This window comes from Coffea arabica, chromosome 8e (genome assembly GCF_036785885.1).
Source record: "Coffea arabica cultivar ET-39 chromosome 8e, Coffea Arabica ET-39 HiFi, whole genome shotgun sequence".
NCBI lineage: Eukaryota > Viridiplantae > Streptophyta > Magnoliopsida > Gentianales > Rubiaceae > Coffea > Coffea arabica.
Genome location: NC_092324.1, coordinates 49,529,603 through 49,542,122, shown reverse-complemented (window position 1 = coordinate 49,542,122; position 12,520 = coordinate 49,529,603). Strand labels below are relative to the sequence as shown.

General features: G+C 39.4%; 2 protein-coding genes across 5 annotated transcripts; one reads left to right on the top strand and one right to left on the bottom strand.

Moving 5' to 3' along the window:
• Positions 1-255: 255 nt before the first annotated feature.
• On the top strand, positions 256-3,969 carry LOC113704311 (legumain). Its single transcript, XM_027226129.1, has 9 exons — positions 256-577; positions 1,101-1,265; positions 1,390-1,546; positions 1,660-1,745; positions 1,841-2,043; positions 2,155-2,203; positions 2,290-2,499; positions 3,188-3,394; positions 3,471-3,969. Exons 1-9 carry the CDS (start codon positions 359-361, stop codon positions 3,651-3,653), a joined length of 1,479 nt encoding a protein of 492 aa, XP_027081930.1. The 5' UTR covers positions 256-358; the 3' UTR covers positions 3,654-3,969.
• Positions 3,970-4,658: 689 nt separating this feature from the next.
• LOC140004126 (ATP-dependent RNA helicase DEAH13-like) lies at positions 4,659-11,694 on the bottom strand. 4 transcript variants are annotated; one of them, XM_072061218.1, is made up of 12 exons: positions 11,506-11,694; positions 10,847-10,934; positions 10,691-10,765; positions 10,547-10,596; positions 10,377-10,437; positions 9,922-10,302; positions 9,442-9,801; positions 9,101-9,331; positions 8,849-8,962; positions 7,477-8,709; positions 5,286-6,892; positions 4,659-5,202 (listed from the first exon to the last, which is right to left on the bottom strand). In XM_072061218.1, the coding sequence occupies exons 1-11, from the start codon at positions 11,526-11,528 to the stop codon at positions 5,414-5,416; spliced, it is 4,095 nt and encodes a 1,364-aa protein (XP_071917319.1). In that variant the 5' UTR covers positions 11,529-11,694; the 3' UTR covers positions 4,659-5,202; positions 5,286-5,413. The 4 variants fall into 4 exon arrangements, with proteins under 4 accessions (XP_071917319.1, XP_071917318.1, XP_071917320.1 ...); XM_072061217.1 differs by having other exon boundaries at positions 4,659-5,184; XM_072061219.1 differs by having other exon boundaries at positions 4,659-5,184; positions 10,726-10,765.
• Positions 11,695-12,520: the final 826 nt, after the last annotated feature.

The following is a 12,520-nucleotide window of genomic DNA, read 5'->3' as shown; positions in this document are numbered from 1 at the left end:
TAGATTGAACAGTAATAAAAGAAGTTGCTCTGGTACAATCATAGATTACTGTAATATGTCATTACATTCCAACCCAAAATGTCAAATATTATAACAAACATATATATATATATATATATATATATTTTTGGATAAGTAGTAAGCTTCCGCATTAATTGACCCATTGCTCTATTATTTTTCCTCCCAAGTGCCATTCTATTGTTCTGCCTATAAATAGGTAACTTTTATTCACTTCTCCAAGCTTTGGTTGCAACTTTCACTTTGATAATCCTCTAACCCCTTTAATTTTCTCTACAATTCTATTTTCTTGCTTGTTCATTTGGTTGGCCTTCTTTTGTGTTTGGTTGGCTTTTAAGGAATGGCTGTTTATGCCATCTTTTGGTGTCTTAGCATGGTGCTGCTTCAGATGGTGACAACACCTTCAATAGCTATGGGGAACAGACCAAGATTTCCTGACCAGGCTTGGAAGTCATTGAGTCCTCCACCTGCCGATGACCCTGAACCGGAAAAATGCCGAGGAAAAACATGGGCTGTCCTTGTGGCCGGTTCCAATGAGTGGTATAATTACCGCCATCAGGTAAAGAACCTTCATCGAGCAAAGATCACCTATGATCCATGGAAAGAATTTTTTGGGGATGGATCATTATCCGCATGGAAGATGGTCAATCCAAAGTGTTCATCCCATTTGGTTGGCTAGTAAATGCATTTGTTTTAGTTGTAGTAAGATGCTAATAATCCAACGTATTCAATGCATGTTATTTAATGGAAGTTTTACTTGTAACCACATGGAATTTTACAAAATAAAACGAAAATACATTAATTGGTTGGACAGACAAATGAGCCCGATTCCCATTTTTGCGATCCAAATTATTAATTAGCTCGGCATATCCAATATGGGATTTATTTGGCAAAATGGTTTCGATTAAGATTTATTTAAAACTCTCATTCAGCCCATTTCATTTCAACCTCAACACCCCAATCAAATCCAAGATCACACACAAATTTTTGTTTGACAATCGCACACATACTCACACACAAAAACACCTAGAAATGCACACACTATTATATTTGACACACAAGCTTCTTTCCTTGTCAAACAGGCTGACGTATGTCATGCATACCAAATACTGAAAAAAGGAGGCTTGAGAGATGAATACATTGTAGTGTTCATGTACGATGACATTGCCAATAATCAAGAAAATCCCAAGCCTGGTGTCATCATCAATCGACCTCATGGGGATGATGTTTACAAGGGTGTTCCCAAGGTAAAATTAAAAAAAAAAGTATTATAATTTATACACGGGTCTTATGAACTTTATATTAATCATTGGACCAACTCTTTTAAGTTCCTGAGTCCAGTTAACCACTTTGACTGAATAATCTTGACAGGACTATACAGGGAAGCATGCAAATACTCAGAATTTCTATGCTGTGCTCCTTGGAAATAAGACGGCTTTAACTGGTGGGAGTGGGAAGGTTGTCAACAGTACAAGTGAAGACAGAATATTCATCTTTTACTCTGATCATGGAGGCGCAGGAGTCCTTGGTGAGTTGGAAATCCATCCTTTACCTTTGTTCTATTTGGGATGTTGAGACAGGAATGGATTACATGCTTTCTTTGAAATTGACTTCGAGATTCATGGACCCTTTCTGTCCCAGAGATGCCCAGTGGTGATCCTCTTTATGCTAATGATTTCAACGAGGTATTGAAAAAGAAACATTCCTCAGGAACCTACAAAGAAATGGTAAATTCTTGTCACCATCTTATTAGTTTTGCGTCTTATCTCTGTACCTATGATAAGGATATGATGGCCTTAAGATGGTAGCGATGGTCATATAGGTCATATATGTTGAAGCATGTGAAAGTGGGAGTATCTTTGAAGGTCTATTGCCGCAAAATTTAAGAATTTATGCCACCACAGCTGCCAATGCACGAGAAGATAGCTATGCTACATACTGTTCTTTTCCTGACACGGCAACGGGAGAGCCAGAAGTTTTTCCATGCCTAGGGGATTTGTACAGTGTTTCCTGGATGGAGGACAGGTATAATTCGTAACCCACACCCACATTGACCTAATCAATCGAATTTTGTCATTACATTCTGCACTTCGACTAGGGTCAACCAGAATTTCATCATAGTCAATTCTTATGCAGCGAGTCTCACAACCTGAAAAAAGAGACAATAAAACGGCAGTTCAAGAAGGTGAGCAAGCATTTGAACTTTAGAATTGGATCGAAATACTTGCCTTTATCACTCCAATACAGGACAAGTTGTAAAGTTTTCTGTAGGTCAAGGAGAGGACTTCCGACAACCACACCTATATTGGTGGTTCTCATGTCACGGAATATGGGAACACGAGAATGCATGCTGAGAAGCTGTACTTGTACCATGGGTTCAATCCAGCCACCAAAAGCTTCCCTCCAAACGATACAGACTCCCCCGTCCACATGGCCGTTGTAGAGCAGAGAAGTGCGGATTTGTTCTTCCTGCGGAATCGGGTGAGCTCCTACTCTCTCTCTCTCTCTCTCTCTGTTTCCACCGTATGCTTGCAAGCCACAATCGATATTTGCTGGCAGATGGTGTAACTCTATTCAATCAGCCTCAGAACAAACACGGCTTGTTGTCTTGTCGACTCATAGGAAGACCCGGCATATAGCACAATGGACTCCTACTCTCTGTGTCTGCAAACGAATCTAGTTGCTCGCAAGTCAAAACTCAACTCGAACTCGATCAATATCGAGTTTGAGTCGAGTTCGAGTTGGTCAAATTGAACTCGAATTAAAAATATTATACGTAAAATTACATATATATCCATAATATTTTATTATTTATTAAGAAAAAAATATTATTTTATTTATTTTTTCGAGTTCGAGTTCGAGTTCAAGTTTTAAATTGACAGCTCGTCAAACTTGAGTTCGAATTCTGAGTTTGATAAAACTAAGTCAAGGCTCGACTTAATTAGATCAAAATTCGAATCAACTCGGCTCGTTTGCAGTCTCAGCCTAGTCCTACGATGATAAAATAACTGAACGTGACAATTAATCTCCTAATAACCTATGCTTGTGGACTTCATAGCGTTTTGACAATTAGAAAGAGTGTATTCAACCCGCTTGCATATGATATGTTCCTATTACTGGATCCAGTATCTGTCTTAGCTCTGATATGCAGAATGTCCTTCGTTCGCAGTACAAAAGAATGAAAGATGGCTCTGCAGAAAAGGTTAAGCTCCTCGAGCAAATTACCAACACGGAGAATTACAGAAAACATTTGGATGGGAGCGTAGATATCATTGGAGCTTCTCTGTTTGGTCAGGAAAGGAGTCCTTCAGTTCTTACTCATGTCAGGGCACCCGGTCTGCCTGTTGTTGATGACTGGGAATGTCTGAAGTCAATGGTAAGAAAATTCCAAATGTGTCTCCCAATGAAATATTGTTTGGATCTGGTGTTCAATTATGCATTTTGATTGCCAGGTTCGAGTTTTTGAGACGCACTGTGGTCCGTTAACCCAATACGGGATGAAACATATGCGGGCATTTGCAAACCTTTGCAACAGCAGAATCACCGTGTCTGCCATGGAGGCAGCTTGTAAGTCTGCATGCAAGGGTCATTACTTGGGGAGGTCGGATCCTGCAAAACGCCATATTAATGCCTGATCAAAGAAAGGCTTATAGGCGATACAATACTCTCGTAAAACACTTATATATTATCTTTAGATAATCAAAATCTCCCTTTAATCTCCTGAATTTAGTAGTGTGTCCTTTAATTTCCGAAGTGGCATGGTGTCGCAGAATCCCTTGGAGAGCTCGAAAATTCCAATAAGAACTCTAATTACAAGAGAAAAAATGATCCATTTCGATTGCAATAGGATATGCAAATTCGAATAAACATTTTTCCTGCTTATCTTGTCAAAGATAAGAACCACAGGACCACCATGCAGCTTTCATGAACATAACGCGCAGTTTTTGTCAACAGTTATGAGATAATCATCGTTGATCTAATCTTACATTCCTATGACGGGGTCACCAGTGCAGATAGTTCACATCGACCAGCAGTTCATATTAATCAGCTTTTGCGATTGGAGGGGTCCCTAGTAGGCTGATAAAGTCATATCAACACAGAAGTATGCTGCATGAGCTGATTAAACCGGCATTGGTGCAAGCGGACCACCGGCAGGAACGACAATTATGTGCATTTTGTACACGGCGTAACTTTGTTTGCACATGATGTAACTTACTTTTAATAACGTGTAACTTTAGAACAAAATTTTGTAGGTCCCACATATGTTAAAATCGAGATACAAGATAAAATTTGGACCGTACAATTTTTTTTGGCCAAGTCTTGGCCGTGAACTGTTCAAGGACGGTCCTTCTGATGACCGTCCCTACCCCATATCCGGTGCAAGAGCATCGCTGGCAACTTTACAGAGTCATAACAGGAATACTTCTTTTCGAGGAAGGTCTTGTCACTAAATATTGAAGCCGGCACTCAGTGAGAACACCTCAGTAATTTGGTTAAATTAGCATCATCTAGAGCCTGATAGGAAAGAAAAAATTCAAGACCACCAGAATAGAGAACTTAGAAATATGAGGTTTAACACTGAATTCCAAGGCTTTCTACGTATCAATAAAAGGCAAATAGCTGGCTTTGGAGAACCCCAGTTGAACATCCAATTCTGCTTGATAAAACGGTTCAGTACAGACCAGAATTGGAAAACCATTCAGAGTTCGAAATTTAAGAACTAAAATCTCAAGACTTTTGTAATTTAATCTTCAAAATCAAATTTCTTGCTTTGTCTAATTCAAATGAAAATCATAATTATCTCTATTGTTCATAACACCAAAGAGATGTTCGACATTTCATTTCCCTCCTAACAACATCTGGTCATCAGACAAAATCCCTGTAACTGGACATGACAGAATGCACTCTCAACCAAAGACAGTCCTTTTGTTTGGGCAGCCTGATGACTCCCCGGTTGAGGACAGCAACGGGTATTGGCGAATGCCATCCCCTAAAGATTGCCAGTAGTTATGGTCTCTGTATCTCGTGCAAATTAAGCAGCGGTTGTATTGGCTGCAAGAAGAACATAGCGCTTTAGCTGACTGAGTGTCAATCTCGCCACCTTTTACTGAACCAGATCAAAAGATTTGGGAGTCTTCCAGCATATTCTTGCAAGCTTATGCAATCCTGGTGATTATTCACGAGCTTTCAGCTCAATAAAAGTAATATTTTGTTATGACAAAGAACTAAACTTCATAAACAAGGACAATCAGAGGTAAGAATACTACCTCTTAACAATCTAGCATGGTAGCAAATCATATAACAGCAGGCATAAGATGCTCCGCTCATCCAGAAGATGTAAAGATCATAAACATCTCCTCATTGGAATCTCTTCAGTATCAGAAGTCAGAGGAGACTATACTCTCCTATTTGCTTTTTTTAACTTTCTCAAGCGGTCATTGGGATCTAAGAGAACTTCACGCTGCATTTCTTTCCAAAGCTCTTCAAATTGGTCATGAAATCCTTCCTGGAACCAATCCTGCAATTCTGAAAACAATTCCATACGTTTATCTTTCCACACTTGTCTTAACATAGAACGACTGTCAATTACTCTTCTTCCGCTCTTTAATTTACTCAACAGATTTCCCACTCGTTTAACACCTGATGCCTCTGGTCTCAATATGCTAGCTGGAGGTGCAGCCATGAATTTCCGGACAGACTTTAGGCATGGCAAAACTTGGCCGTCAAGCAAAGAAAAGGCAAATACAGCCACCCGATCCATATCATCTTTGATGGGTGAACCGTGAAGTGGAAGCTGCCATAGATGAGGACCGAAAATTGGAGTGACCCAATTGAAAACTAGGTCAGTTTGAGGGTCATAATATGGTTTTGGATCTGAATGAGGTGCAGAAAAACTGCACAAGGAATGAGCATATTTTACAAGCCATTCTGATTTCACACAAGTGGCCCCATGAATATATGGCCTCTTGGTATGCAGTAATTCACTGTACACCAAGAATTCAGGTGCGGACTTGGAAACAGATGACCAACGGTGGAGGAAAACTCTTTCTTTTACCATGCAAGCTTGATAGCGAACGGCATTGACTTTTCTATCTCCATCTGATAATCCTGAAGCACTTCTAGTCCGTTTAGCAACTCTATCAGCCCAACCTGCACAGATAGCTTGGCCTATAATTTCCTCTTCATTCAGAAACAGAGGATTTTTCCCTGAAGAAACCCTCCAAGCGCCTTCTACATCATCTACTCCCCCATGAATCCAGACAAAATCATGCTGCAAATCTGAGGAATTTGAGCTAAATACTAAGTGAAGAAGCTGCTTCCTCAGCTTGGACATTTCCTCCATCGTCTTTAAGTGCAAGAAATTATCACAGCAAAAGTCAACTGGATTTGCTGACAATTCGAAACATTGTAGAGCATAAGCTGTGGTCAAAACATCACTGGTAGGGTTAGAAAACTTAGCACGAGAATCCTTGGCAGCCTCTTTCATTTTCTTTTTCCGCTGTTTTTCTTCCCTGTCTAAAATTTTTCCATTTTCTCTAGTGCCTGCCTTCTCACCCTGTTTAAATTCATCCCCATCAGTGTGGTTTCCTCCAAATTGCATGCTGAAAGGGTTTGATAGGCTCAAAGCAGCAGCAGCTGCAACCGCATAACCCAGAACTAAATTTGCCCGGGCATAGTCATTCACATTTCGCATGATCTGAATTACCGTTAGGAGCATTCGGGAGTGCCGAGGACTCATAGGAAATCGTGCCATTGCTTTCCCCATACTAGTCATCCGCCCTTTGTTGTCAAGAGCTTCAAGCACCTTCAGGCAACGCTCTGCTTCAGCTACGGCCGTGGCTTCCGGAGGAGTTGGAAAAGGAAAGTTTGCAACCTAAATTTAAATGACGGTAAAAACGAGGGTGCTAGAAAGACAAAAACTGAACATGATTGTGCCAAAGAAATGAGGGTGCTAGAAAGACATAAACTGAATATGATTGTACCGAACAAAATGAGACCCTCATGAGTTAAAGCATTAAATAGCAATGGGTCAAGAATGGTTACAATTGGAAGAGCCAAGAGGGTGCGAAAAAATTTTTGGGGAAGGGGGAGATAAAAGAGAGGATGACAATAGACACAATAAAGAAAAAGGTAAGTTGACCTCAAGATCTAGCTTAGCTGGTAGGAACATTAATCAAGTGATAGTGAGACCCCTGGTTCGACTCACAAGCCCCCCCCCCTCCAAAATTCCCCCTTTTCCCTTGTAAGCTTCTCCCCTTCAACCGTTAAAAATTTTTTTAAAAAAGGTCATTTAAAGTTAGCACACAGATTGACAGGGGGAATTCCACATTACCACATTGCCTTGTTGAACTCAATGGATCCAACCTTAACTAAATGTAAGTCATGACAATACAATATATCCCAAATTGCAAACCAACCATTTTTTGACTTGAGTCTCAAATTCGAACCAAAATTTACCTTGCCAATATGCATTGATTTCATAAGGAGGACAACCCCATCAACAGGCACCTTTGAGATTTCAGCAGATGAGAAGTCAGGAAATATGTTACTAAAGACAGCAGAAGAATAAAGGCGGTAACAGTGCCCAGGCCCTGTTCTTCCTGCTCTTCCAGCACGCTGAGCAGCAGAAGCCTTACTAATCCACTGTATTTCATATGCTTCCATGCCATTTGAAGAGTTATACTTCTTTACTTTTTCTCTTCCAGTGTCAACAACATACTTAATACCTGGGATTGTCAAAGAGGTTTCAGCTACGTTAGTGGCAACAACGACCAGGCGTTCACCTTCCTTGACTGCTTCAAATACCCGAAGCTGTGCAGATGCTGGAAGCATTGCATAAAGAGGCAGAACAGATATTGGACCAGCAACAGGATCGTTTGTTATTTTCCCTGTATTTCCTGTTGTGGAACCAGATTCATCTACACCTCCTTGTGGTGCAACCGAACTCGTCTTTTGTCCCTCCAAGTCAGGGTCAAAAGTTCTTTTTCCGGCCAAAGCTTCAAAGGCTGCCTTCAATGAAGCAAGGCTTCCATTCTTTTGTAGAGTATTTGCAAGCTGACTGTCAGACTCCATAGACTCCTGATTGAACAAATTCTCATCTTGATTGGAGAATTCCAAATCACTGTCATCTTCCGAATCATGGGACGAATCTGATTCATTATCAGACACATCCTCATGATCCTCCTCATAAGAACTGAAACGGTCTGTTATGTCATGTCCGGAATCGTCATGACCTTCGAATGCTTCATTTATCTCCTTCATGTCATTTAACTCTCCTGGATTCTCACCAGACACTGAAGTCGAATCATTTTTTACTTTAGAAACTTTATCAACTATCTCCTTAGATGCTTTACGCAACTTCCGACAAAGGTACTCCACCTCCCTCTGCCCAGTCACAAATACAAGTATCCCACCAGGTGGCAGCCTCTTGTGAATTGACAAGACCTTTTTATACGCTTGGCCGACATAATCTATGACTTCAGTTCTCTTGGAGAAGTGTATAGTAACTGGATATTGTCTAGTTGGGACTTCTATTACAGGTGGAGGAACATGAAAAATTCGTTTGCCAGAAACAAAGTCCTCAACCCGCAAAGTAGCACTCATCAAAACTAATTTCAATGGGTATATCCTATTTTCCGGCTTTATATATTCTCCTGAAACAACCTTCTTCTCCTGCTCCTCAAATTCTCTCTGACATTAAAAAGTTACAAACTCCCCCGTAAGCAAAGAAAAAAAGACCACAAGTACCTTTACAACATTCTCATAGCCTCAGGTCAGATGGAAGATGGAAGGAAATGAATGCATGATAAATCTAAATAACTTTAATTACCTGCCGCTCTCGTATAACACGAGAAAGCATTCCTATGAGTATATCAGTGTTCAAGCTTCTCTCATGAGCCTCATCTAGTATAATGATAGAATAGCGTTTCAGTAAAAAATCACTCTGCAACATACAGGAAATTTTCATAATTAGAGATGTCACCCTAGCATGGAAGGTGTAAAGTAGAGAAGAAAAAGTCGTATAAATGATTTGAAGGGGAAAAAATTTCATGCAAGAGCAAGAGCATTAGTTGAGAAAGACCTGGACTTCCCGAAGTAAAATTCCATCAGTCATAAACTTAATGGAGCAATTCTCCCCAACCCTTTTGTCATGCCTGACTTGAAACCCAACCTCCTTGCCCAGACGAAGGCCAAGCTCAAATGCCACTCGCTTTGCAGTTGCAAGGACTGCAACTCGGCGTGGTTGTGTCACACCAATTATTCCACCTTGAGTATTAGAATGCTTCGAACCAAAACCAGCTTCATAGAGAAACTAAATACCAAAAGCAAGAGATAAGAGAACTTCTTCCGGAAAAGACCTAACCAGCATAACACACGTATCCTCAAAATATACCAGTGGTATCAAGAAAATAACTGGCTTACCTGCGGAACTTGAGTGGTTTTGCCACAACCAGTCTCACCACAAATTATGACACTCATATTCTCATTTATAGCTTCCATTATCTCCTGCTCCATCATGACAATAGGAAGATTCTTTCTTTGGTTCTCAACATTCTTTGATCTAGATACATGCACCACCATTGGGGCAACCAAAGCCCTTTCTTGGGGAGAGTTAGCAAAAGGTCTGGAACTGGAACAGTTAAGACTATTTTTCTGTGCTTCATCCTCTTTCCTCCTGAACACATCCACTCCATCCAGGGCAGTAATAGGTCCTTCTGGAGGTGAGTTAGCTAAAATGCTCTTATTCTTAGATTTGACTTCTGGATCTTCATCAACCTTATCCTGTCAAAGAATTAATGCCAATAGATAGTATTTACCTTGCCTTAAATTATAGCCTAACCATTGCATATCTATGATGAAGTTAAACTTTAAAAACTTTAATATATAGGAATAGAACTATACTTTTAACTTTTTGATATCCTTATCATCAGAATTGCATTTGAATGGGCACTTCTGCACTGATTGTGGAGATGCCAACGTGATATTGTCATGGGGTACTTTCTTAACCATAACCTCAGCATCTCCAGTAAAGGTACCAACTTCATTTCTGACAGTTAGTCCTTCAGATGATGGTGAGGAGATAGAAATGGCATTTAGCGCTTCTTCTTTATCTTTAGCTGATTCATTGCTGTAAGCAACTTGTATTCTATCAGAACAATGCTCGATCTCACAAGCAGAATCATTGATGGTCCTCTTCTTGAAAGGTTGAACAGCATGTGGCAATTCTAAACCAGCTTTAGAAAACTGCACCTCCCTTTGGCGTTTCTCACGCACAGTTTCAACCTGAAATTTGAAGCAAAGCTAGCTAATAAACCAGTATCAACCTGATTCACCAATTAGGGAACATTTGTATAAACCTGGCCCAAGTTTCGTGAAGACCACATAAGTGAATAGACATCATCTCTTATTTTGTACTTCCTGTGAACCAAAAAATACTAGCATTCACTTTGATATTCAAGCACTAGTTGGTGTTTGTCTCAGAAACAACACTAGAACAAGTAAAAAAAAAACGAGAAAGGGATCGCACTCTAGGGTCTCGATGCTTTGCGACCAAAGAGAGGCCTTCTCCTTCTCCTCCTACACATCAGAAAAACAACTACCTCAGCCCTTCCAAAACAATTAGGACCCAACCTGAAGAACCAAACAGACATAATATTAAAGATGCACGCACCTCAAGCCTCCTCAATTTTCTTTTCTGGGACTTACCTAATTTAGGATTTGATATAGCTCTAAGCTTTCCAGGCACCTAGAGATATAAAAACCATTAATCTTCACGCATATTCCATCAGAACAAGAAGTAAAAGTACTGTACATTGGCTGTACATACCTGATCTTTCTTTTGCTTCTTCTGATTCTTGTTTTTTTCCTTTTCTGGCATTATAATCTTGTTGGTATCCTCATTGTCCACCTGAATACTGTATAACCATAAAAAGGCTCAGTTGGCAACAATTAGAGAATTAGGAACTCAATAGGAGACAACTTAAATATTCAAACTTTAGCAAGTAATAGACCAACCAGAAAGTCTGAAGCTAAATCAATGTTGATCGAAACTTCAAAATTATTTTCAGCTACAATTTGCTGCCCAATTCGTAAAATTTATGCCTTTAATCTACTATCTCATGAAGGCCACAAGGTCCATTTTTCCTGTTCAATTCAAATTTGCCCCCTAATCAACCCATTTATTCTGCATTTTCGAAAAAGGAATTCTTTTTTAGCATTTCCACTAAAAACCCATGGACGGCAGAGGCAGCTAGGTAAAAGTCAAGGAGGAAAGACAAGGAATAAAATGCAAAAAATCAATTAAAACTATATAGTAGCCCCACAAAGAAAAAAGGGTTCCAATTATTCCAGCTAAAAAGAGTCAAATTTTAGTCCCAAGTTAGCTTCTTTGAAGTCCCTTATAAAGATAATAGCACCATGGCTCCACAAACAGAAAATCTAACAAACTGCACCATATGCTATAAAATGCAAAAAGAAACATCTTACGAGGGATTTTCTTTGGCCTCCATTTGATAGCTTTAACGAGTTCGAGCTTATTGGTTTCTTGCTTGTTCGGTCGGAGGAGGCCGCAGGTGGTGGCTCTGCGGTGGAGAGGGATGATAAAGGCGGTTGGAGCGACGGCGTTAAGAAGTGTATGCAGCTAAAACCCAGCGAAGGGTAAAACCCTGTCAATAATTTAAAAACCGATATTTATAGTTTGGGTAACCGGTCATTGTTCTTTAATTAAAAGACGATTTTACCCCACAACCTTTTCTTCGTTGGTGGTGGAAATGCAGTAGGTCTTATTCTCAATTGCTTATTTTAGTTGATTATAAATTTTGATTTTAGATAATTAATTTTTTTGACATTCTTGAACACTTTTGTATTCAGGTTATAAATTTTGTTAGTAAACAAAAAAAAAATCAAAATTCATAATTAGTAAATTTTCTTGATTGCGATTATGCTCAATAATTACTTCCCGTGATCATATTTTGCAAAATTTAAAACAAGCAAGAACAAGGTCATGTACTTCCTTGTTCTGATTTTATTAGGCAAAAATCTTTTTTCTTTCTTATTTTAGGGCATCACACATAACATTAACATGTTTGACGGTAGAAATCTATATGGTCTCGACTCAAAGATTTTTATTTATTTATTTATTTAAAAGGCAAAAACATAGACACTATTAAAACATGTATATATTTTTTTAAGGAATTACTTAAAACATATTGTCTGTTAGAGGTTTTCAATCGAAAACAGACAGATTTGAAAAAGAGTGCTGCTATGTTTTGCATTTGCCATTTCAATCAATGTAATATTAATGGCCAAACGTCTCTTCAAGCTTTGATAGTTTAGTTTTGGATTGAAACCGAGATACTTGAACTGCGCTTAGGTTCAATTTGTCAGACCTTAGTTCATAAAGCCCCCTGATTATATGAGAATATGATTTGTAAACCACCTGCCTTTGCTCTGGTGTACGGCCACCACCAAAGCATTAAAATTTGATCGGGTGGCCCTTACC